The sequence below is a fragment of the Colius striatus genome, chromosome 1, assembly GCF_028858725.1.
Source record: "Colius striatus isolate bColStr4 chromosome 1, bColStr4.1.hap1, whole genome shotgun sequence".
Classification (NCBI taxonomy): domain Eukaryota; kingdom Metazoa; phylum Chordata; class Aves; order Coliiformes; family Coliidae; genus Colius; species Colius striatus.
The window spans coordinates 22,587,906-22,613,473 of record NC_084759.1 but is presented as its reverse complement, the minus strand read 5'-3'; the positions used below and the strand labels follow the sequence as shown (position 1 = coordinate 22,613,473).

Below are 25,568 nucleotides of genomic sequence, written 5' to 3'. Positions count from 1 at the left end.
ATGAGAAATGTTAGGAGTAAGCAAAGAGCATAGGGGAAAACCTGGGAAGCAAGATGATCCCACTCAGTGTTAGAGGAATGCATACAAATTTATATAAAAAACCAGATCCTTATAGAATGGATGATGTTTATGCTGCTAAATCCCTTCTGTAATTAATTATTTTATTTTCCTCAGTGGGATGTAATAAAAGTTGTGCAGTTTCTTTCATTTTCACAGTGGAAAATCTGACTGGCTGGTGATTGAAGCTGCTTTAAGATGTATCAGCCTTTCAGACCTTTTCTGGGTTTGTTTTTTTTTTTAGTGTTTAATATTGATTTCTTACAGTAATTCCCTTTCTGCTAATTTCTGCTTTTTATTCTTAATCTTAAACAACAGCTACAGAGAACCCCCTGCAGGCAGATTTCACCTCTTTGGCTTGTCAGGCAGCACAAGACTTAAAACAGTAAAAAAATGTTTGAAAACTTACCTCAGCCAAATATGTAACCATACTCAAAGTAATATCAGCAAACGCTTCATGAAGGTAACGGCAAACCACGTTTACCCAGGTAGCACAGTCCCTCGTATAGCTGTGTGTTTTATAAAGGGTCATGACATGTGCAAGATTTGATAGCTTGGGGTTCTTCTCCTCCAAACAAACCTAATCAAATGTAAATGTCAAGACATATTACGAACAAGGCAACTGCATTTATGGGATTTGAGGATGAAAAAACCAGTAAATAACTTTGATACCTGAGCAATCCTTTCAGCTATATCTTTGCAAAACTGGTTTGGGCTGTCAAAATGTTGAATTAAATGGGGCAGGAGACATAAAACGTTCAGAGGAAATCCTAGAATAGGAAAACACAGAACAACAACAAAAAAGAGTATATTTTGGACAGCAAGAGCCACAGTGATTTTTAAGTTGGTGTTTCATGGGAGGTCACGGTTTCAATATTACATTAGCCATAAACTCACATGGATTTTGCCAGGCTGTTCACACCATTGACCATGCTATATTTATATTAAAGGAGTCTTAACTTGAAAATGGAGAATATAATTTAGGCAACAGTACTGTTATAAAGTATGAACCTATGTCTGCAAACGCAGGTGTTTACATGATAAAAAAATCACAAAAAAGCGTATCTCTTATTCCTACTAGAGACTATATTTCTTTTTTCCACTTATCTGGGTTACTGACAGTCTTATGTGGTGGCATTTTTATTACTGCTGCTAGAACATAACAAGTAATTCAGTGAGCATTGATAAATGAACAATTGGTTTGGTCAAGCTACCAGGTGCAGCTTCCATTGGTTTATATTGTTCAAGTCAATAATAATAATTAAGCAAAATTCTGATACAACTGATCAGATGAGACTACTCAAATGGGTGTTTCTGAAGCTAGAAGATGGCCCCTGCACCAAGTGCCAGCCGCTGTCAAGGGCTCTGCCTGCAGCTGAGATTCAGCTCTTCCGCAGCCACTCTTAGCTCAAGGTAGCTTATGAACTACGGGCAGTGGCTTAACAGGGACCTATTGCAAAAGCTACTCCAGTTCAGAGTCAAGAGCTCAGAAGTCAAGAAATTGCATCCAAACATAACCTGCTTTTTCAAAAGAAAGAATCTGATCTATGAAAATAACTTTCTAATCACTCATTCCCTCTCGTTCTACACAATTTAACAAGTTACCTAAGTTAGGAACATAATTTCCCTAGGCTTTCTCTATACTCCAGGAGCAGAAAAGATACCTCCAGATGGTATGTCACAGCCCATGTGTGAATTGCTCAAACCAAGCCTGGAACACAGGAACCACATAGGTACTTAGGGATGGGCAGGCTGTTTGTGGCATTCATCCCCTTACTCTATGTCTAAGCTTGTTATAACTTAGTTATTCCCTATAACTTAGTTATTCACTAATGTGCTACTGTAGTTTACCTAAAAAGTGTACAAGGCTTTTCAATATTTACATTTCTACGAAAAATTCATGAAACACTAATTTCATATCAAGTAATCAGAAATATTCTGAAAATAATTCAGTGGAGAAGCTGCCCAAAATAGGTTCTAGAAAATTCGACAGTATCTGCTAACATATCTCTAACATATATCCTAACATAACTCATAAACCTTGATATGCTGCTAAGCCCTGGAAATGAAATGTTAAACAATGCATGACCCCTCTCCTCCATCGTGCAGTATATTATCTTTTCAGAAATGTGTTATATTGCTATGAAATTTCCAAAAAGCCCACTCAGTTCAAAGCAAAAGCACATTATGTTGCAAGAGAAGGGAAGGTGACATTTTTTGTTTTACTCAGATAGCCTAATGGGATCTGTCACCAAATGTCAAAACAATGGAAGCTGAAAGAGAGGAAGGCACACTGTTTTTACCGATAGCTTGAGAGGAATCCACCATGGATATTCGAGACACTGGTGTCAGCAAACTGAAGAGCTGTAGGGTGAGATCAGTGGTAGTAAGGGAGGTGAATCCTTTCAGGAGTAGCTGCTGAAGCCCTGAGAAGTCTGTCCACTTCAGCTGCCCTTGCAACTTCTCTAACTTCTCCCGGTTTTCAGCTTTATCTAGTGGCAAATGAGCCAGAAGTTTATTCAGTAACCGCAATGCCATTAGATACTCAAACTCAAAATCTGATTCCATCAAAGCTACAGCAACCCAGAAGATGGTTGCCAGTAAGTTGGTTGGATTGTTAATATGGGATGGATCAGTCAGACTGTCCTTTAGAGAAGATGAACTTCTTGTTTTAGAGGACAGGCCTTGCTGGGTGCATGCCTGAATTCTATCTAGTGTGGCACTACGTGGTGGGTCTGAAGACTTGTCCACGTCTCCAAACTTCTTGGGTACAGAGAAGCTCCTCTGGTGCCTGCTTCGTTCAGCAGTGGCTGTGTTACCACTTGCAGGATTCACATTCAGCTGCCCTGTGCTCTTCCGGTTTGCAGTCAGCTTGGTGCTTGATGTTAAATCTGGTGAAGATGAACTGAAACCAAAACACATCACATACACGCCAACGTGTGAATGCACAGCTTGAAACTTGTATATACTGGATGCAAGTTAAGTATTTATCAAACTGTAAATAAATAGTTACATAGGAAGAGTAAAACACAACCCTGTCTACTGCTCATTATCTGTTTTTTTTTCCAGAATTGCCCACAGACATGACTTAAGTGAGGTTCACGTGACACTGTACCAAACCAGAGCAGGATAGCCTACAGTTTAGATAGGTAAGAATGACATGGGGATAAGAGATAAAGAGCTATGAAGTGACTTGTAGAAATGCCCATATATACTGTGGCAGTGGTAGAACAGAAAACAATTTGAAATTAAAAATGTCCTCATCAGTAGAGCAAATCCCAAACTTGGCACAGCTGGCAAGCAAAATGCACAATGGCTTACTGGCTAATGCTGAGGCCTGTGGGCAGAAAAAAACATGTGCAGGAGCACAAATATACCACATTATCCTCAAGAAACCTGTCATGTGGCTGCTTAAATTCTTGCCAGTACAGGTCCTTCAGGAATCTTGCTATCATTGCATTCTCCCCTCTCTGTATCTTAAGTTCAACATGGATTGCAGAAAGATGTGTTTCAGCTTCAGTGACTGATGCCTCCTCATGGACTATTGAGTGATGATGCAGACAATCCCTATCAATTACCTGTACAGATGCACACGCTGTGTTGGTACATGTAAGAGAAGTTTGTCCTGGAGAAGATCTAATTCCTGACTGATCTCGTTCCCACCTCACTATAAGTTCCTATAGTCTATAATATTTGAAGATGATTTCATGGAACCAACAGTGTCAGGGTAATGAATATTGCATCCCACTGCTTTCTGGAGTGTTTCTTATTTTCTGCTCCACCTTGCTCTTTCCTGAAATGTGGACTAATGAAAGGTAAATAGCTCTTTAGAAAGCAGAAGCTGTATTTCCCCACCTCTACTCTATCAACAAAGCAATTCTTGTGTTCTGGCATTGCAGCATAATACACAGCAGCCTGCCTACTAGCTTCAGAAATAATAGCCCTTGTACTTTTGTTCTGCATGTAAATCTTGGTAACTTTCTGACATTTTTCAAAAATGTTTCCTATTTTGTTGCTGTTATTAGAAGTCAGATAGACATTCATCTCCATCGGTGTTCAGTACAGCTGTGTTACGGAAGGAGCCTGCAATTTTCCTCCATGTACAAAGGTCCACTTTAAGGTCAAAGGTTTCACAAGGATAGTCTACATGTCTGCCAAAATTCATGGGTTATGTAGACATGGGAAAAAAAACTCCCTAGTTTGACTAAGGAGAACAAATAATTTACTTTATGGGGAATAATTAATCTCAGAATTACAGGTTGTAAGAAACATATATTAGAAAAAACTTGTTTGTTTCCAGATATGTTTTCATTTATATGGTAGTAAGGTGTAAAAACTTACAATATTTTTAATGGAAGTTAAAGTAAGTTATAGTCAAGTAGCAGCAGGTAGAATTTACAAAGCATTGTAAAGTTCCATTAGTTATATCAACAGTATTTCAACTACTGCACAATTTAGCTGAGACCTGTTCTTAGTTAAGTTTTCTGAAGGTTACAAATCATCTATCTTATGAAACTTATTTTATGCTGAGTGCACACTTAATATCATGAGACACTGTAAAAAAAAGATACAGTTACGAGAACTGTGTCCAGTTTTGAACTCTCAAGAGAGATAGAGAACTTCTGGAGAGAGTCCAGTGGAGGGCTACAAAGATGATGAGAGGACTGGAGCACACCTTTTATGAAATTGGGCTGTGAGGCCTGGAGCTGTTTAGCTTGGAGAAGACTGCGGGGGGTATCTTATCAACACTTATAAATATCTAAAGGATAGATGTCCTTTTGGTGGGGCCAGTCTTTTTTGTGTGGTGTGCAGTGATAGGACAAGGGATAACGGGCACAAGCTGGAACACAAGAAGTTCCACTTGAATATGAGGAGAATCTTTGCTGTGAGGGTGAGGCACAGCACAGGCTGCCCAGGGAGAGTGTGGAGTCTCCTTCTCTGGAGGTTTCCAAACCTGCCTGGACATGTTCCTGTGTGATTGGATTGTGGTGTACCTGCTTTAGCAGGGGGTTGAACTGGATGGTCCCTAGAGGTCTCTTCCAATCCTGGCCACTCTGTGATTCTGTAATCGGTTCTTACCGTGATAACACCGTCAAAAGATCACTGTTCTTCAAACAGTCAGACAGATTATCCACGGCAGCTTCCAAAGTCAGTAGTGCCTCCATTACATACCCCTATCAATGCACAAGGTTTATAATTTCAACAAAGACATTAAAAATAGTTGACATTTAAAAATCTTCAGTTCATAAAAGGAACAGGCACTTACTGAAAGCCTATAATTTCTCCTGAAAAAAGAACATTTACATCAATGCCACTGCCCTAAACATTAAATTGTCACTAAAAATAGGGTTTATTTTGTGCTTCTGAATGATCTATGAAGGCATGCAAGAAGGGCACATATCTCATCAGGGGATTGGTAATGGCATACAGAACCTCTGACTTGCAGGTCACTGTTATAAATTCTGCACAAGCAGTTGTGACAGAGTATTACTGTCATCCTGTGGCAGTTTCATTACCTAAGTAAAATACGGAGGTGATGTCAGTCTATTTCTTATTAAGTGCTAGCAGTTATCTTTGTGAAGTCTTGAATGTCGCAATAAATAGTCTCTGATTGTAGAATTTCAGTGTGTTTAGCTAAACCAAGTGAACATCGTAGCTCACTAAGACAGGTCTGAATCAAATTAGGTCAGGGCAAGTTTTGTATTGTTATGCATGTTGTGGATTTTATAATTCCAAAATATGTCAATGCTTGAGAAATGAGGCAGTGTCTACTTCACGTCAGATTACATCAGCAGACAGGATAATGGGTTCCTTCAGCACAAATTAATGATGTAAAAAGGGAGAAAAAGGTCATGATGAAGATTTTATTTCAAATGACATCTACCAGATGTTTCCTAGTTGCTCTCTTCAGAGCTATATAAGATTGTAACAGCCTGACAAAGGCTTTCCTATGGATTTCAGTAAACTCAAATGTAGCCTTTTCTAAGGCCACATTCTACTTGACATCACTTGACTCCAGAACATCTTGGTAAAATGGTGATTTTAAATTAAGTATACAGTAAATCAACAGTACCAAGAAGTATTAGGTACACATACATACCTGAATCTCATCTCCATGCTCTCCAATAACTTCAACTAATCTTGACAGGAGGTCAGACAATGCATGTGCAGAAAGGGGCTGCTTTAGGGCCCTGAATATCTGGAAAGAGCGACCTGCATAATGTCTTGAAGAGCTTGAAAGAGCTGTTTGCAAAGCAACTTCACTCAGATGCTGCTCCAAATGAAAACCTAAGTGAAAGAATACTATGTCAATGTATTTCTTTCAATGACGGACTTTACTGTGAGTCATAAACAGGCTGAACCAACTCTGTGGGGAGGATATGCACTGTAGTGTGTCTTGAAAATCCTGTGAGAAATGGAGACAGAAATGTCTGTGTTTGGGAAAACTTCCCACTGTTTACATTTATTTCACACAGAATGTAAGGGAATAAACTGCAAAAGCAAAATTCTACATCTGCACAAGTTTGTCAGCAAAAACCTGAGATTGCTCATCTGCATTTGTTCACCTGGACAAACTTTCAAGCCATTCACTACTCTTGCTGCAGCAACACAGTGACTTCTGAACACTCCTAAACCTAAACCCAAGCTGAATTGGAAGAATTAGCTGAATTAGTTTAAGAAGGCTTTGGATAAGATCTTAAATATAAATATTTATGCTGCATTCTGCTTTTATCTTGAAAGATGTTTAATTAGTGACTCTGTTGGTTTTCAAAATACAATCAGTAAATCTCTCAAGTTCCAAAAACATAATGAATTAAAACTAAACTTTTATTGCCAGAAGAAATTAAACAAAGTACACTTACTTAGTAACTGTGATGTATTTTACCAACAGGCCACAGAGGAGCTTTAATATGGTAGAATCAATCAAAAAGCTTTCTACCAACGTTTTTGATGAAATGTTTGATTTCACATTCAGCCACAGTCCAATCTAAAATGTTTTTTTAACCCATTCTTTCATGTCATACACCCTTAAGACATACAATTTGTCGTGCTTCTGTATAAGCAGATCTACTAAGCCACAGGATAACCGTTCAGTATGACCTCGAGGAAATACTCTTAGTTATGAAAGGAAAAATAACTTACTACCTGACTTGGAATCTTTAAATACAGATACAACATGACGCAGAAAATTGGTAAGCTGTTCAGCACTCTTGGTGTTCTGATTTTTGGGTGTGATATCTTCATGGCACCAAAGTGGACCAAATGCCCTTAAAGAAACATGTAACAGTGCAAAATCTGAGTTATCTTACACAAATGTAATCAGCTAAATATATAAACAGTAAAGACAAATAGATATTTCCAGGGTCACAGCCTGGAAAAGATGTAAATGAACAGAATTTTATGAGCAAAATACAAGTAAATAAATATTTCTGTTTTAAAATACAAGTGAAACAATTTAGAGACCAGCATAAGCAAATCCCTGTTTTAAAATTTAACATTGACTCTAGGATCTGCTGGCTGTAGACAGGAGCTAATATTAGTTACACATTGGCCTTTTACTATGCCTACATCCTATCTAGTTTTATGAAAATAAAACTGTCTTCTTCCATTATTTCATAGTTGAACACATTACTGTCCATAGTACCCAACTGAACATGTTATTCCTGTCAGGCAACATTTTTTTCCTGTTGTTCCTGACACTGTAGTGCTTTTAAGTACCTGTCTACTTCCAGAAGTACCCATAAAATAGGACTGGGAGTCTGTAATTTCCATAAAAGCTTGGTCATTTTCCTTTGAGCCTTTAAGTTGCTACAGATAATCATAGAGAAGGTATGAAAGTATGTTTCAAGTGCAAACATATCCTCTGCTCATCTCCATTACCTGGTTGTCAAAAATTCAATTAATTTGTTTGCCTTCTCATCTGTTTCAGCAGCAGTGTCCATGTCCTCAACCTCTTGTGTAATCTGTGGGAGATTTCCACTGCTGCCTCCCAGACTGATACTGGAGGAGGTGGAGCTGGAGCTCAATCCGGAGTCTGGCACTGGTGACGACTGGTATTCTCGCAGAAAGTCAAAGCCACCTGCCAGCCAAAAGGGAAGAGATAAAGATGGAATGTACTGCTGTGCCAGTGTTATAGATGAAAGTCTTCTCCAAGCAGCTCTTTTCAGAGTCAGCAGCAGAGACCTTCTACTGGGAAACATAGGGAAAACCCACAGAACACAACAGTCTGCGAACGCCAAGGGGCGTGAAAATGGCACTGTGTTTAGAAACACGCAGAATCCAACAGAAAATGAAAAATATCAGTGCCCAGTTTGGGGTTTTTTTACTGCACGAGAGCTACAGTGCTTGAAAAACAATCATTTCAGGGCATTTTACATTCAGACGTATGACTTTCCGTTAAGTGAATTTTGAAGTTGGCTAAGGGCATGTAAAGTTAAGCTCATTTCTCTGTACTAGTCTGATGAGGAAAAAATCTCTGCAGGGTGGAACTTTTAAGACAGTGATGTTGTTCTAATTTTAAAAATGTAATGGAAAGCAAGACACAAATGTTTTAAGGCTTCTGTTCAACAGAAGCCTTTAGTAACTGTAAACACTGGACTACATATACTAAATATTTTCAGCATTAAGATTAAACATCTGAGTAAGAGTTCTGCTACATCAAAAGCTTGCCACACAACTTCAGAGATGAAATTAGAAACTAAGACCTGTTTTTAGACTGCGAGTCATCTGTATCTAGAACAGGAAAACTGGCCTTGTAGAGAGCCTCTCTGCTGACAAGATCCATTGTAGGTCAGGAGACTCTTAATTTAGTTGACTGACATTAGGTGTAATGAACTTGAGCCAAAGCATTTTCAATTAGGATTCTTTGCTATAGCTACTCACTCACACTCTCACTCTTCTTTTGTATTACCTGCTCAAAAAATGGTCCAAATACAAAGTTTTGGTAACTTCTTGGACTTAGGAGGCCCAGACAAAGGGCACCAATTATGTTACTCAGACACAGGAATGAAGACACTTTTTCATTTTGGCAGAAAAGCAGTAATAGAATTTTAATGTAATAATTTTATTCTGTATTTAATAATTCATGGACACACATTAGAAAAAGAGATCTACATATCCAAGATGGAAATTCATCTGTGAGGTAATTTTGCACAGACAGTTTTCAGAATGAAACTTCAATGGCCAAAGTAATTCACTAACTGGAAATACCTATCCCTTCTTCTCATTACTTTAATTTTTTTGTATCTCATAAAATAATGCAGTCAGTTATCAATTAATATTCATTATAAAGCCATACTATTAATTTAGTTTTGGTTATCTTCCTAAAAAGCCATGGGAATGCCACTCATTTGATAATATTTCCTTTTAATTTTTCACTTTATGGTGAAATTCCTCACCCTCTCCAAGACAACTAATACTACCCACAACTGGTACAGAGATTCCCTTAAATCTCAACAATATGCTTGCTTTTAGTAATATATTTATTAATTTTACTAATATTACATGACAAGAGTAAATCTAGCTAGAAACTTTCTACAAACCGTTCCCAATCAACCCCTTAAACACAGGTAAATTGTTAAAAGTTAACAGAACATCTCTTTCAGTAGAGGTCTCAAGCAGACTTCCTAATGCAGAAACAGATTTCAGGACAGAAATTAATTCTGTTATCTGTGATATAAAGGAGAGTGCATATCATATGAAATTTAACCTAATAATGGAAAATCTGAGCTGCACATTCTCACTGCTCTTCCTGTGTTGGAATTATTTATTCATTTCTTTTGAAGGCTTAAGAGTGATTACACTCATTTAAAGTAGTCCTGACTCCTTGAGGGGGAAGTTAGGAAGTTATTAGCCATATTAATTTTTACAATTCTACAGTATATATTTTGCCTTCCATCGGGTATCATTCTCACTATCAAAAAAGCTATCTAATCATAATTTGGGTGCATCTCTAGGGTAGCACACATGGAATGAATACGAAAGGGAACTGTTCACATTTGCCACTTCACCACTTTAATTTACCAAAATTGTTGTAGTTTAGAAAGTAACCTTGACCCCCTACTTTCAAAAACCTCACAGTATCATGCAATGTTCTTTTCTTCTTTTGCTTTATTACCTGTATAGAGATATTCAGGTAAGTATGCTGGTTGTACTGTCAGAGTCTTGATCTCATTCATCTCTCTGGTCTGAAGAAGCACTGATGCAATGGCTTGATAGTTGCTATTGCAAGATAATGCAATCAAAAGATGAAGAAGTAACTTTTTACTGTGTTCAAAGACCTCAGGGCGGTAATGGTCAAGACCTATAAGAAAAGGTTACAGCAATCACTGATTATGAAGTAATAATAAAAAACAAGTTCACATTCCAGAAATAGCAAAAATTCCAAGGCAGATCATGGCAACAGTGCAAACAAACAAAAGACGTGGTATTTCCAGACACAGTAGCTTTTTCACTTACATGTAAGTGTATATTTAGTTTCCAGACTGAAGTCTCATGCAGGAGGTACAAAACAATATGTACCGCCACAAGTTTATGCGTACTGTTTCACTGCAATGTTAATTTGACTGGGCTGGAAGACTTCCAAAGATGAGAAATTCTTGGTAGTTGTTGTAATTACATTGCATACCAAATTATCTGGCTTTTTTGCACAGATATCAGTTTTACAAAAAGTGCAAACTGTAAGAGTTAGTTACTAATTTATTAAGAGAGGAACTGATGGACAAAATCCCTTGAAAAAAACCCTTCAGCTACCAGTGAGTAGCATGAGAAACTATCCACCACCTCAGGGTATCAAACTGAAACTGCAGGTCTAGTATGGAAAGACTCTGATGTGGTTAGTACTACTGATGTTTGTAAGATTTTAAGACAATCTGAATAATCCTCAGATTACAGATATAAAGAGAACGGATGGTTGTTAAATAAACTGCACTCTGTATTAGTAAACTCTTTCTTATTCTCTTTCAGTATATTCCAGCATATTTAAAAGCATTTTCTTCTGTTCAGTGCTGAAAAATTGTTTTCATTTCCCCTTTCTCAGGCTACACTCCTCTTTAAAAAGCAGCTCCTTCATTACTTTAAGTTGCAGTGGCCAACAATTCTTTCAAGTCAGGTGTTTTCTAATATATCTAGTTGTGCTGATTCTTGTCTGGCCTGCAAAAATGAAACTGCCCACACTGCCATAGTATAAACAATTTGTCTTTGGCTGATATGGGCAGGTCATTGGAGTTCCTGTGGCCCTTGGTCTTACTGATCTGCTCATAGCCTCCTCCGAAAAAGCCAACCTGCCAACCTCTTTTTCAGCTTCTTCAACTTTTCTGCTCTTACTCTCCCTTTTTCACTTCCTTCCACTTGCCAAGAAATAATGGGCACATCTGTCCTGTCCTAATATACATGGAAAAGGACACAGAAAGTTCTTTCAGTTAAAAGTAAATTCTATATTGGCAGCACTTCTGACAAATCCTGTTAAACCTTAGGGTTGTATGAAAGTATTGGCATAGATAATGCTTCATACTATGAAGCAAGAAAGATAGTTCAGTCTTGGTGCTTGTTCAGTGCTGGGCCTCTCTTTAATTTGGACCTGAGTTCCTGAGAGGGTAAACTTCTGTAACATGGACTCCATGGGAAAAGAATCGAGCTGCTCAATTTATTTCACATTGGTTGCAAAAGAGTTTTTAAACAGCAGCGATTTTCATGCTCTACTGACATAGGCAGGTTCACAGCAGTAGTCACAGAATCATAGAATCACAGAATGGTAGGGTTGGACAGAATCATAGAATGCAAGGGGTTGGAAGGGACCTTTAGAAGTCATCTAGTCCAAACCACCTGCTGCAGCAGGTCCACCTAGATCAGGTTGTATAGGAATGCATCCAGGTGGGTCTTGAAGATCTCCAAGGAAGGAGACTCCACACTCTCCCTGGGCAGCCTGTGCCAGGGCTCTGTTGCCCACACAGTAAGATAGTTTTTTCTTATCTTTAAATGGAACTTTTGTGTTCCAGCTTCATCCCATTACCCCTTGTCCTGTTGCTAGACACCATCGAAAAAAAGGATGTCCCAACCTCCTGACACCCATCATTTAGATATTTGTAAATATTAATAAGATCCTCCCTCAGTCTTCTCTTTTCAGTCTGCTCTACTTCACTATCAGTACTAGAAACCATCCAATAGACTATTAAACATACACTGCAAAATCCTTTCATTGTAGTATTTTCTCACTCCTTCCAATAAATGGAAGGATATAGACTCTCTCTTATGGAAAACTGCAATACTGAAACATTGTTTATTTGTGTGGCTCTCTGATGGTTCTTTAAATATTTCTTAATTGACATGGACACTGCTGAACACTCTTCCTGTGTTGTTACACATTTATTCTTGTGAGAATTTCTAACTATAAACACCAGTTTTCTCACACTTGTTACAAATCACACTAAAGGCATTTTTTGATCTGTTGTTGGTTACTGATTTAATTAATACACTCATTCAGTTCTGTTTCAGCTCTCTCTCACACTTAGAATGTTCACATAAAAAAGAAGAAAAAAAATTGTTATAGGCAGCCTACAAATAGATCTACAAAATCAAAATAGATTTAACTTTTGAGTGAAGAATATATGTGAAATGTTGTATTGAAAATGACTCATGAAGTCACTTCAGATATGATCCAGGCTATTATTCTTGTGTTTCATTAGAAGTTAGCTGAAATCAATGTGCTAATATATAAAACTTGACTATCTGATAAATGTGCATTTTCCAAAAAACCCTACTTCATAAAAAAATTCAGACAGAGCACTTGGTAACAAAGCAGCAGAAAAAGAGAATGAAGTAACTTCAACTGTATACTGAAGTATATCACACTACTGTGCTGTAACCTCTTAATCCAATCTTTCTTGCCTGCTGAACAACAGATCCTTCCCAGACTGACAGTGAATAGACTTAGTGGTAGCTATGGTGACTGAATGAAAAATGGTCTGCAATTTCCAGTTCCAATAAATTTATTTCACAAGTGTCTGGCGGTGTTTATTTGTGAAAACTATTATTTATCAACCATGGAAGCCAGGGAAAGGCTTTCAATGCTATATGCTCTTGTGTGATGAAAAATTAGGCCACTCATCTTTCAAAATGTGAAGTGGCAGTATAAGGAAGGTTGAAATGTGTTGCAGTCAAAAACAGACACAGCAGTGGGGAATATGCAGTGCCTCTATGCTCAGGTATGTAAGGGGAAGACACTGATGACAGAGCATTCCATTAGAGCTGAAATTAATGAAGCTTGGTTTCCAGCGGTCTGTGTCCTACCTTCACCATCTCTGCATTACAGTAATCTTGGCTGTCTTATATATCATTTTTGCAAAGGCGAGAGAAAACACTGGTGTGTGCACAGCCCGGGTCTAAGGCATGTGCTACCAGTCCAGCTTTCCACTATAAACCAGGCTGTGCTATGGGTTTTTTAGAGATATTTTAGGATTTTCAAGTTTCTAGTCACCTCTCAAATTTGAGTGAAATTGGCCAAAATAGTCAAAAGCTTCAAAGTTTTGAGACTAATTCACAGACTGTAATTGGGATTTTTTTTAGGAAATCCTTACTAAAAACATATAAGAAATACAAATCTAGAGCAAAACTTAACTAAATGGACAGGAGTACACTTATGCTTTATTTCTTGTCCTGTTACTCTTACCTAAAAAGAGAGCATGTAGCAATAACGGGAGGTGAAGAGCCCAATCTTCTCTCACACTGTGATCCACAACCATCTCAGTCATGAAGATGACAGCAATATTGCACCTGGAAATTAAATCATAGTATCACCGGGTAAACATATTGGAGATGGGAAAACAGTAATGTGATGGCTGTATCTGAAGATATAAACAATCTCTACATTTTGTAGCATTTCTTCTCAATATGATTAATGCTGAAGCACCTTAGTTATGCATTAAGCAGGTAAGTACCCATTGCTGAAAGAACACTTTTGCTGTCAATACATATTAAGAAAAAGAGGAATCTCAGAGTATGCTTAGACTAAATAGAATGAATAGAATTCATAGAATAAAAGATCAGTGGGGAAAAGTACTATGAATACCAGCCACAGAGGCTTGGGAAAGATACATTTTCTGTTTCAGTTGCTTCTTCAGTCTCCTTCTTATCAAAGTGACCTCCTACATTGTAAATAGGCTTTCTATTAAAAATCTGTTAGAATTGCAAGCCTTCATTGCACACCAAATTTAGCTCTGGAATTGAAGCAGCAATTGAAGACATAATTTTCACATGTTCTGAGTGGTGCAACAGTTGGATTGGTGTTGGTTCTGTTTGAAATGTCAGAATACTGCTCACCTATGAAGAGGTCCCCGGGGTGTGATGGTTTCTGGGAGGTAGTCCACAAGTGGTGCCCAGCATCCTCCGTTGTAAGGCATGGGCAGGGGATGTGGTTGTTTAGTTTCAACAATATTCAATAACCAGCTTGTATATGGAGAAACAGGATCATCTGCATGGAAAAGTATTAAAATGGGGTGCATAAAAACCAAGTATGATTACTCATTTTTGTGAAATGATTAAATAAAGCTTATGCTAAAGTATCATCTAAGCTGTCTGGAATAATGTGGCAAGATGACATGAGGGTTGCAAATTCCTGTGTTCAATAACAAGTGATACATTTTTAATCCCTTTTTCACGCTACTGGAAATTAAAGAAATTCTAGGCAGACAGCACTGAATGGTAGGAGCTGAAGTTGAATCCCTGCTGTCACTTAGTAGCTTTAGATCCACATCACAAAGCATCAAGCAACAGACTTTCTCTTCAAAAATGAGAGACAAGTTCAGCCAATGAAGCTGCTGTCAGAAGCCATCTGCTAAAAGCAACCAAGCACCAGTGACACATTCTTTCAATTCCTCACCGATGCCCTGTCGAGGCAGAAGTTAAATGTCCTGAATTAGGAGAGAGGCATAAGGAATGTAAAAAACCAATCTTCAGGGTAATTTCCTTTCAATGATGATGAATGATGTATTGAATTTCTCAAAGATGTATTTAATGTTCCTCCAGTATGATAGCTGCTGCATGTTAATAAGCAATAGGTTTTTATTTCTTCCACCTGTTAATCTGCAGTGATGTGAGTCAATTAAGTTATTTCCACTGCCTTCTGTCTTCTCTCAGCTGAACAGCTTTTTTCATTGCTCCTCTATTCTGCTCCATCTCATTCTTCTCCATTTTTTTCATTGGTCAGTTTTTATTTCCCAGGACTTGCAGTCTGTCATAGAAAGTATCTTTTCCAGGCCTGTTCTTGACATATATCTAATCATTGATCATTGTGAATTTGTAGTGAGAGCATTATTTTCTGCTCTGTTTTTTGTTACAGTTTTGCATTTTAGGTAGGTTTGAAACTTTCAGCACTTTCCTTTTTTTAACAGCTTGTATCTCGTGTCTGTTGGGTTCGTCATAGGAAACAAAACTGTTTCGATGTCTACAAAAGTATAAGAGCCAACATCTAACACACTTCACTTGATATTGACAAAACACCTTCAGGTTTCCAGATCTCCAGGAGCCTTTCAGTTGCTCCTCCAAATGTTACTTAAATGCCAACTTCCCATTCTTCAGTGCTAGTTTTCCAAGGAGCACTTTAGATCTTTATGATTTAGACCTATAGTTATTTCTCTCATCCTCTGCAGTATGACTTACCAGTTACAGACAAAGAAGAATAAACCGATTTAATAATGTAGCAAAGTGTAGCATTTTCACATAGTTATCTTCTAAGGATTAACCAGATAACATTTGCCAGGTGCTTTTCACATAAAAAGCACGGCATAGTCACTAATTATTACTACCTATTTAAGTATTTCACATAGAACTGCTTTGTGAAGTGCACACTATGACACAGCTCCTCACTTGTATTTTCACAGGTTTATGTGCAGACTGAAAAAAAAGAGAAGCATTTTGCACCTTAACACAGTCTTTGCCTGAACAGAGGGGTTTCTGTGCTGCAGAGTTGTGCTCCCTATTTATATCCTCAGCAACACACGTATGCTCAGGTAGACTGGAGAAAAGAGAGAACCCATACCACCAACTCCTTTGCAGCCTTGGCTGCCTGTTTGAGGGAATAAGTTGCACTTAATGGAGGTTGCATCAAATGGTATGAGTTCTTTTTTATTTTTAGAGTTCTACACAAATTTCAGTAGCCAAGTACAATGTATTTTATTTTAAATCTAGGAGCTCATATATTTGCATAACGAATCTCTGAGAGAAGCAAATCTTGCATAAATACTCACAGTACTATAAAGCTTGCAGGTACAGGCAGGAAAAAACATTTGGGCACCAGCTTGAGGAAACACTCCAAAAGAGCAAAGAAAATTTCTACATTTTTTTAACCTTTTATTACTCTAAGCTCTTGTCAAAACTAGATGCTTGTGAAGAATGTTCTGGTAATATAAGCATTGTTCTGTTTTGAAAGATAGTTCATGCATATCAGATTAGTGCTGGTGCTCCAATTAATGTCTGCTAAAGAATTTTTAGTAGCTACAGCACTAGAAAACCATTAGAAATACAAGACAAGTGTATTGAAATCCATTTGGTCTAATATGTTGCATACTTTTTTGTGTATTTAAATACTGCAGTTATGTACATACACAATATTTTATAAATATTGAAATTTATAATTATGAAAAATGGTTGTTAATATACATTAATTTATCCTATCATATTGTATTTGTCAGTGTTTCTGTGTTTTGTAGAAGAATATTGCCAAAAAATTACTTGGATTAAAGAATATATTAAATCTTTTTTTTTTTTTAATGTCAAAATACAGTCCCAAAATGGTGTCTGCAGCATCAAGACAAGGAATTATGGACTCTATATCATTTGACTTGGTTTATTAAGCCAGAGATGAAAGTCAATAAAAACATCTTGCCTTTTTTTACATTTGATTAGGGCTTAACCAAAATCTGTAGATTGGCTTCCCTAAAATTCACTCCAAAAATGAAGTCAAAACATCCACCTGCTAAAATGTCAATCAATAGTTGACAGAAATACCATGGTTTTCTTTGAAGTCTGCTGAGCATCAAGTGTCTATTTACAGTCTGTAAAGTAGAAATACATAAAGGGTGCTCAGGATCCCTATTTCACTTCCTCTCTAACACAGGTTTGCACAGTACACCTGGAAGCTGGTTGCAGAAAGCAATGAAAAGGTAAGACCTCATTTTCGGGAACTCCTGAATGTCTTCTTTGTGCTCATAAAACAGCACTTGAGTTGGAGGGAAATAGTGGCTAAAGGGCAGAATTCAAAGCACTCACTGTAATGCTCTTGGAAGTTTTTCACCTTGTAATGTTTGAAACGTTCAGAGTGTTATTGTCTGGAAGATTCTCTGCTGCTGATTTCTGTAAAGTTCTCTGGCATTTAAATAAGTTTGACTGAGCCCAGGTTAAACAAAGGAAATTAATTAAATGAGGTATGAAAGTAGAATAAAGATGCTCTCCGTATTGCGATGCTACATTACTGTTTATACAGAACTTAAAGAGTTCCACCAAAACACCCAAAATGTCACCAAATTGAATAATAGAACTTACTTTTGTCATCATCATAAGATCCTCCGGAGCTATTACTGTACCTTGATTCTAGTCTTGTATGTGCTCTGATTACATTACTGAACCTTCAAATACAAGAAAAATCTTTGTTAAAAAATACAAACTGATATTAAACATCTGGACCATATGCTTATGCTGCAAAAAAAGAGAAATCCTACAGAAACATTACTCTGCAAAAAAAGAGCATGCACTTTTATATGGGAGTAGACAACCATGTGAAAGTAATGCTGTTTCTTTCTACAAAAGAAGATTTTTGCAGCCAGTTCCTGAGTTCTAACAGTGTGCTCCTTTGTCACAAGCTTTTAAAATTTACGAGAGGGAAAATTCTTATCCTGTAAATGTGTGACTTTCTTGTAGCAAGAAACTGTGCTAAGACTGAACTGAGATGTAAACTGTTCACAGCTCGAATTTAGTCACAGCATGTTCATGGGTAAAATTCTAGCAACCTGCTAAAGCAGTAGTAACTGAAGAGTCCATTAATTACAAATAGGACATTTATTACAAATAAACACGTTAAAACAACTGTACCAAACAAAACAAGACTGAAGGTTCCCTGTGCAACATTCAATTCAATTTCTTACTAATGTGCATACATACTATTGCAGGGTACTCAGTTATACAGTTTCTAAAGCACATCTGTCACAAGGGCACAATAAACTCATTGTGGAGGTGATAAAAAAGCATCACCTTAATTCTGTCATTTTCTGTCTTTCCAGTATCTAATTCTCCAATATTTTAATAAAATCCCTTAATAAATGTGGACAAACTGGCATAAAAAAAGATAAAGGGAGAATAAAGTTAAGGAAAAAATATGAATATGCTGAGATTAATTCTATTCTATAGGACATAGATACTATGGGTCACAGACATTAGTGGAGAGTAGGGCATTTTGCATTATATTGTATCAACATAAAAAGATATTAAAAAATACCAATAGCTTGGTTACAACCTATTATCTTCTTACCACATTATTTAATATGTTTTGACACATGAAGGAAATATGAATGGACATTCTAAGATTGTCAGGGGCTTTGAGGTGCAGATACAGCTACAGTTTCTGGTGCCTTTAAGAATATAAATGCCAGCAATGAATTCAAGCAAATTATTTTACTTTTTTAGTGAGGATTCTACCAGCAGGAATCAGAAAACCAGTAACAGAAATTTGTAGACTTTCTTCCATTTTTATTATACAAATTTGGCAGAATTGAATGCCAAAACTAATTTTTGAGTCATATTTAGCACTAAAATATGACAAGAAACCCTGAAAATACAGCTTGGCTTAATGTATAGCAGGAGATTAAGTTTGCTGAACTTATCTGCAAATCAGCTAAACAAAAATCTAACTTAAAAATCATTTGGCTATAAACATTTATGTAAAGTATAACAAAAAAATACTCCAGAGGAAAAATTAGTTTATCTTCCTTTTAAGTATATTTCTACTGCATAATGTGAAAACCATGTTTTTGAGTAAAAACCTCTTTACTATCACTTTGAAACTTTAATAAGTTTAAAGTCAGTGCCATTTTTTACTTACATTTAAGCTACAGTTAGACATAATTTATCTGACAAAATGCTACTCGTGTATAATGTATAGAAGGCAAGCAATTCAAAAAGTTCCAAAATACAGAAATGTTTGCTCATGTAATTGTCTCTCTATGTTTAAGCCCTGAACCTGAGGAAGGTGGGTTGAACTGTTGAAGTGATACTAGTGACTATCAGGAACAACAGAGGAATGTAATACTAATACACTTTGTAACTAATGCTATTAAAAGTCAGTCAAAGTTCTCTTGCAAATAACAAGAGGGTTTCATTGAGGAAAGAAATATGGCCCTTAAGCTTTGCATTTATGCCTTCAATGCTTGTCAATGTGTACTAGATGTTGCAAAAGACAGAAATATTTTACATCGCTTTTCCTTTGTAGGGCATTTTTTCCAGACAAAGGAGGTGTCCTTGGATTCACGGATATATATCTGCACACTAAATTTTAGTCACTGTCCATGAAATCAAAAAGGGTGATAAAACCTGATTTTTCACAACTTACATTTTAGTGATACACACTCTTGATGTTCTTTCTCCATTGTGGATAATTCCTACAAAACCATGACCTCTGTAGCACAACTTATTCACTGTGGGTTTAATAAATGTTCCTCTGTAATGTGCTCTTAAACAATACTCAGGAACCAGGATCATGTGAATAGCCTTTTTTTGAAACATTTACATACTCTCATTTTAAAAAGGTCTTACTGGGATAACATCACTTAGGATCAATCTGAACATCAGAGTTGCTCACAAAACAATGTAGAACTTTGCCCAATGTCTCACCCTTAGCCTAGGAAACACACATTTTGGAGGAAAAAAAACCCAACAAACCTTTCATCATTCTCTTTCACCATTCTGTTCTCCTCTACATCAGGAAAACTATCTTGGCCAGCTACAACAGTGTTACTGCTGGAGGTGGTTCCTGTATATGAGATGTCAATAAGAACATCTATTAGATGCAGCAGACAATATTTGCAAAACAATAAAAGCTCATAACTTACATTTTTTAAGCAGCCACAGTCAAAGTGATCATCCTGCAAGTACTTGGGCATGGTGAACACTATTACCTCTACAAATCAGGACCTACTGGCATGACTGAATGGTGTAAAGTTTACATGCTTAGAGGAGTTGATCAACATAATGATGCTCTTCCACTTCTTAAATTAAGCTCATTCTCAGGTGATGTAACCAATTGTATTTCAAGAATTTGACAAAACATTGACAAGGTTAAATATGGGGTTAGTGTCTCTTAAGTATCTTTGACTATTACAGTTCGGGAGTAGCATTAGGCCTTTGACAACGGAACTGACACACTGTTGAGGCTCTCATTTTTCAGGAAATTTTATTGATGTTGACTTCTTATTCTGAAACTAGTACTAGAAGAATCACCTTATATTAATTCTGACATTAGTAAAATCCTATTAAAATAGTTGAGAGAATTAAACATATGTTTACGAAGCATATAGAACACTAGGAATCAAAAAGAACTGTAATTTGCATATGCAATGAGGCCTTGAAATTTATATAGACACAGATCTGAATGGGTGCCAATGCTAAAAGACCGCTTTTTCAAAGAGATAAAGACTGAAGAGAGCAGGAAAGTATAAATGGGAAGTATATTTAGGTCATACCAGAAGGTGCAGCTGAAGCTTTGTTACTGGCAGCGAAACGGTAGAACGGCGGATTATCGCAATGCTGAACTATCGGGTTCACTGGGTCTGTCTGCTGCAGCTCAAAGAGAAGCTCCTCCATTGTCTGAATAGTGTTATTGCGACACAGATATATTGCAACCTTTTTTATCTAGAGAAGAAGATAAGTTATTACACTCTGTCCAAAGTGAATTCCCAAAGGTATCAATACACGTTATACTGCAGAACTGAAAAGATCCAGAATACAACCACGCAACTGCATTAATCTTGTTTATACAGAAACAAAACTGCTCACCTTGTCATCAAGACCATTTTCCCAGCTGAATGAATCTGTGATCTAATTATCCCCAAGGTTTTGCTTATTATCCACTAGTAAGCTGTTTAGGTATATAACTATAGAACACGCACATACAAACACCACCTGATTTTGTACCTGTCATTTAAACATATCAGCATTAACTTTGAATCAAACTCAGGGATTTAGTTTGAGTATGCGATTTCCATTGAAGATGAATCTTACTTTCTTGAATGGAGCAAATTTGCCATCTAGAGAGCTAGATCCCCCCAAAACTTCGTGCCTATATTTCCAGATATGGTTGATGTGAAAAGTAGTAGTAGTAGCCACAAAGAACAAGTCAGGCTATGAGTCGCTGGTTACATATTTAATCAAAGTAACAGAACATGGATGAAAGATGGATTGAAAAATTTGAGAGTATAATTTACAGAAATTCTGTGAATTTCCATAAATCTTTTAATCAGACCTGAAACCTTATTGTTTGCACTATTTCAATGAGGACTGTCGAGATCCTGAGACAAAATCTGACTGAATTCTTGAGGAAAAAACCTGATGGCTAGTGAAAGCAGAGACTCTCTCTGGCTCTAAAATATTTCATAAATAAAGTGCCAGAGGTGGTAGAACATATGGGGAAGCATCCCTCTGTGCTTGCCTTCTTGTCTTTAAAGATAACCGTAACCAGACACTTACAATGGAGCTAATACACTTGACTGAACTGCCTGGTGGTCTCACTAAGTATTGCTGTTCTTATGTTCTTAAGCACTTCCATTAAAATAACTGCCTGACAGCTTCTCCTTTTTTTTTTCCCTCTCTCATTTTCTTTGCTTAAAGTACAGAAAATGCACAAAGTCTTTTTTAGTCTACTGTGCTAAAAATTTCCCGGGGACTTTCCATATAGGAAGTCACCTACTTTCTGAGGCTCATTTCTACCTGGGCTCATGGTGACCCTCACAGATTCTTTCACCCCAGACAAGGTCATGTTCATACTAAGTCTTTGCTGAAGAGAGGTAAATATTCTATGAAACCTTTCAGTACACATGTGAAAGGACAGCTCAGCAATTTGCTCTGGGGCATTGGGAAAAATGCTTAAAGGAAACATAAGAGATAAAACAATGAATGTAGCTGACCAAAAAATAATTGAAAAAAAAATGTAAGTCATGCATACTTTTGGCTTTGACCCACACAGGCAGAACAGGCTGAAGGCATGAAGCAGCTGGTGACTGCCTTGGGGCACAGAGGTTCTCCAAAAGGAGAGGGGTAAACTGGCAACCTTGCAGTGTGATTATCTTTATTTGCTAAATGTGTATGTGTTATCTGCATTATAATGGAAGATACATGTTATCAGCATTCATGTGTATTTAACAGAGTTAGGTATGATTTCTTATCTGTAAACTCCAAGGCATTATCAAAACATTGAGCAGATGCATGTGATAAGCCCAGTGTAATTTTCCTACTCTAGACAAAGCTATCAGTTAAGGCGTGACTCATAAGCACAACCAGGCTTCCTACAGAAGTAGAGAACTTTTTCAGGTTTTGCAAAATCTGAGAATTGAACTTCTAACTCAACATTACAAAACACAGACTAACAGGGTGACAGGAACTTTGTCAGCTGAAGACGTGATTGTCTACTCAACAGTCCCTGCAAGCCTGGGAGGGAGAGTAGAAAAGTCCCACAGGTAAAACAGGAGATACTGAGCAGATGAAGCTGGAGTTGTCAAAACAGACTGCTGTCTTTGTGGAGTATGAGGACTGTATTGTCCTGGAGGAGCACAAGCCTCTGAGAGTCAAGGTTTTGAGGCAAAGGGGTTCAGAAAGAATTTGGAAAAAGGAGAAGTGCTAAAAGTAGGAACATGGTTTGAGGCAGAGCTGTGGGATGGCAACAGTTTTGGAAAAAAGATGTGATGAAAGCTCTGGGTTGGTAAGTATCTGGATTGGTGGATGAGATATGTGAGGAGCTCCTGGGCAAGAGGTTTATCAGACATTTCCAATAAAGCTACACATTTAGGAGTGAGGTATATATTCAGCACAGGACAATATCTTTCTCTTAGAAAACTGCCCCTATTCCTTCTGTAAGCTGTCAGAAATACAACAGTCCTCATTTTGTTTCTTTTCTTTTGTGATTTTTACTAGTTCTTTGCCAAAATAGCTCCTCCTGATGGAAACCAACTTTGAGCCTGATCCCAAGTCTGCACAGAACGTAGGATCAGTCAGGTTGGGAAGAACCTGGGAGGTCTCTCATCTAACCTCTTGTCAAAGCACAGTTACACTGAACGGAGAGCTTCTATCACTGCCATAATTGATGGAAAGATTATTGTTCCATTCAAGATGTTTGAGATCAATTTGAGACCTCATATAAACTTGGAGCTTGTTCTTACAGCAACTCCACTTTCAAATCTTTCCTCTTTTGATTAGCCAGGCAACACTGACTTGGCATACATGTGCATTGATTTATATATTTGAATATAGAACATTAAAAAAAATTACAGTCTTCTATATTTCCTTTATTCTATTATGCATAGCAGTCATCATAAACATTTTAAGCAAAGTAGTATTTCTGCAACTGTTGATGCAACAAACATGTTAATCAACTATGTCTATAAGGCTTTTTAGATAACTAGAATCACAGTAACTGTAATTTCAAATTTATTTCAGGGAAATCAATAGAAAGAGAGTAACTAATAAAACAGCATATTATAATTGTGCTGGAAAATTTGCTAAATTTAGATTCTGTTTCACTCAGCAACTGAGCAATAAGGAACATGGGAATGGGACTATCTTGCTTTTCTCAGACAGCCCTGATTTTATTTTAACTTGAACAATAACAATACCCTGCGCAGTCTGATTTGCACATTGCAGGAACAGTTATATAATTTGTGACAGCCATGCAAAGGCAGAAGTTGATATGGTAAGGAGCTTAGAAAAGTTAGCTCCCTTATGTCTCTCGAGATGTCTCACAGAAAGCTTGCTAAAGGAGAAGAGAATGTAGCACTTTCTAAAAGCTATATGCTTTTCTGGAGGAACACCTAAATCTTTACAAGTAGCAAGCTGATAACATCATGGCATGTTATGTCTCATTCAAGATACAACATCCATCATTTAAAGGGCTTTTGAAATTCAACTAATAGCTTTGTAAACTAATTGATTGCTGAGAAAAATAATAGGCATTTAGCATTTGTACTTCTCTTCATTTTTCATACAAGTTATTTAACCTCTGAACAGCCATTCTGTCTTTTTAATGAAATTAAAAAAAAAAAATTACCTATTTTTCACTCATACTGGCATTTTATAGTCAGTTCCTCTTACTGGTCCCTTAAACAGATGTGCAAAGTTGCTCTTCACTTGAGAAGAGCCTACCTCTTGTTTGAAATGAGGTATGCTCTACTGGTGGAGACAGAGACTCCCATCACTCAGTTCCTGTCTTGAGTTTCAGTTTTTTGGCTCATTTATTCCAGTGATTTAACTTTCTACAGTGGACTAGAGAACATGTTGTTACTTCTTCATTTTGAAAGAGAAATTAATTTTCTGTAGGTGATGGCTTCATTAAAACCTCTGCGATTTACCAACAGTAAATAGAATAGAGTGCAAACACTTACATAAGGTAAAAGGATGGTATCACTGCTAACACCACACAAACTAATGAGAAACTGCAGTGTTATCCTAAGGTTGTTACTCCATTTTTCATTGTTGGCCAAAGCATTCCAGACATTTTCCATCTCTGGTCCAGGAATTTCATCTCCATACTGCAAAGGATCACAGGCACACATTTCTTAAAATATGCAGACCTCCAAACTAAGGCTCACGAAAAAACAAATTGACAAAGAGGTATTTTTAAAAGCTACCTGACAGACTTCAGAGCATAAATTCTACTTCAAAATATTTAAGTTTAGATACACAGAAGGACTTTAATCACACACAAAAAAATCCATCTTTCAGGAATGTAGATTCAAAAAGGTGATCCTAAAATCAAGCTGTTTATTGGGTTTCATCATTCCAGTTGTTCAAGCAACTGAAGTTCAGTTTCTACATGTCTGTACCAAAGTCCTTCAGCCTTCACAGCAGCTAACAACTTAGTATCTTTCTCCTGAGCAAATCCTATCATAATTAGGCATTAGACAGCTCTTTGCTTTCACGTTGGAAATGAGCAACTTTTGCTCTCCTTTGCAGATAGATTTAAAAGGATGATTCCATTTTGCCCAGTCATTTAAATGTTTAGTGCATGCATCCACAACATGGGAGTCTAGAATTGAAGCTGTTCCGCTTCCTATGTAAAATATTTGGCTCCCACTTTGAAAAGACTGTTTTAAGCACTGCACAGATTGACATTATGCTAGGAGCAACTTGCTCCAAGGACTGCTGCTGATAGGTCATAAAGGTGAGACTGCATCACATCTGTTTTCAACCTATAAACAATACCTTCCAACATTATCTTAAAGACAACATAGCATCAGATAATTCACAAGGCAATTTCATGTCCT

General features: G+C 37.1%; 1 protein-coding gene across 6 annotated transcripts in view; it reads right to left on the bottom strand.

The window, feature by feature from the left end:
* FRY (FRY microtubule binding protein) overlaps positions 1–25,568 on the bottom strand; it is a 206,451-nt gene that overhangs the window by 39,218 nt on the left and 141,665 nt on the right. For 4 of the 6 annotated variants that reach the window (XM_061993519.1, XM_061993487.1, XM_061993504.1 and 1 more), the window contains exons 33-46: positions 24,687–24,833; positions 20,781–20,949; positions 19,981–20,071; positions 17,593–17,675; positions 14,374–14,524; positions 13,724–13,827; positions 10,175–10,360; positions 7,939–8,137; positions 7,201–7,325; positions 6,158–6,345; positions 5,137–5,231; positions 2,361–2,962; positions 730–827; positions 467–637 (exon numbers count right to left, since the gene is read on the bottom strand). In XM_061993519.1, the coding sequence (XP_061849503.1) occupies positions 467–637; positions 730–827; positions 2,361–2,962; positions 5,137–5,231; positions 6,158–6,345; positions 7,201–7,325; positions 7,939–8,137; positions 10,175–10,360; positions 13,724–13,827; positions 14,374–14,524; positions 17,593–17,675; positions 19,981–20,071; positions 20,781–20,949; positions 24,687–24,833 (2,409 nt within the window). The remainder of the gene's footprint in view (positions 1–466; positions 638–729; positions 828–2,360; positions 2,963–5,136; positions 5,232–6,157; positions 6,346–7,200; positions 7,326–7,938; positions 8,138–10,174; positions 10,361–13,723; positions 13,828–14,373; positions 14,525–17,592; positions 17,676–19,980; positions 20,072–20,780; positions 20,950–24,686; positions 24,834–25,568) is intronic. The other 2 variants (XM_061993495.1, XM_061993511.1) reach the window with 1 other exon arrangement.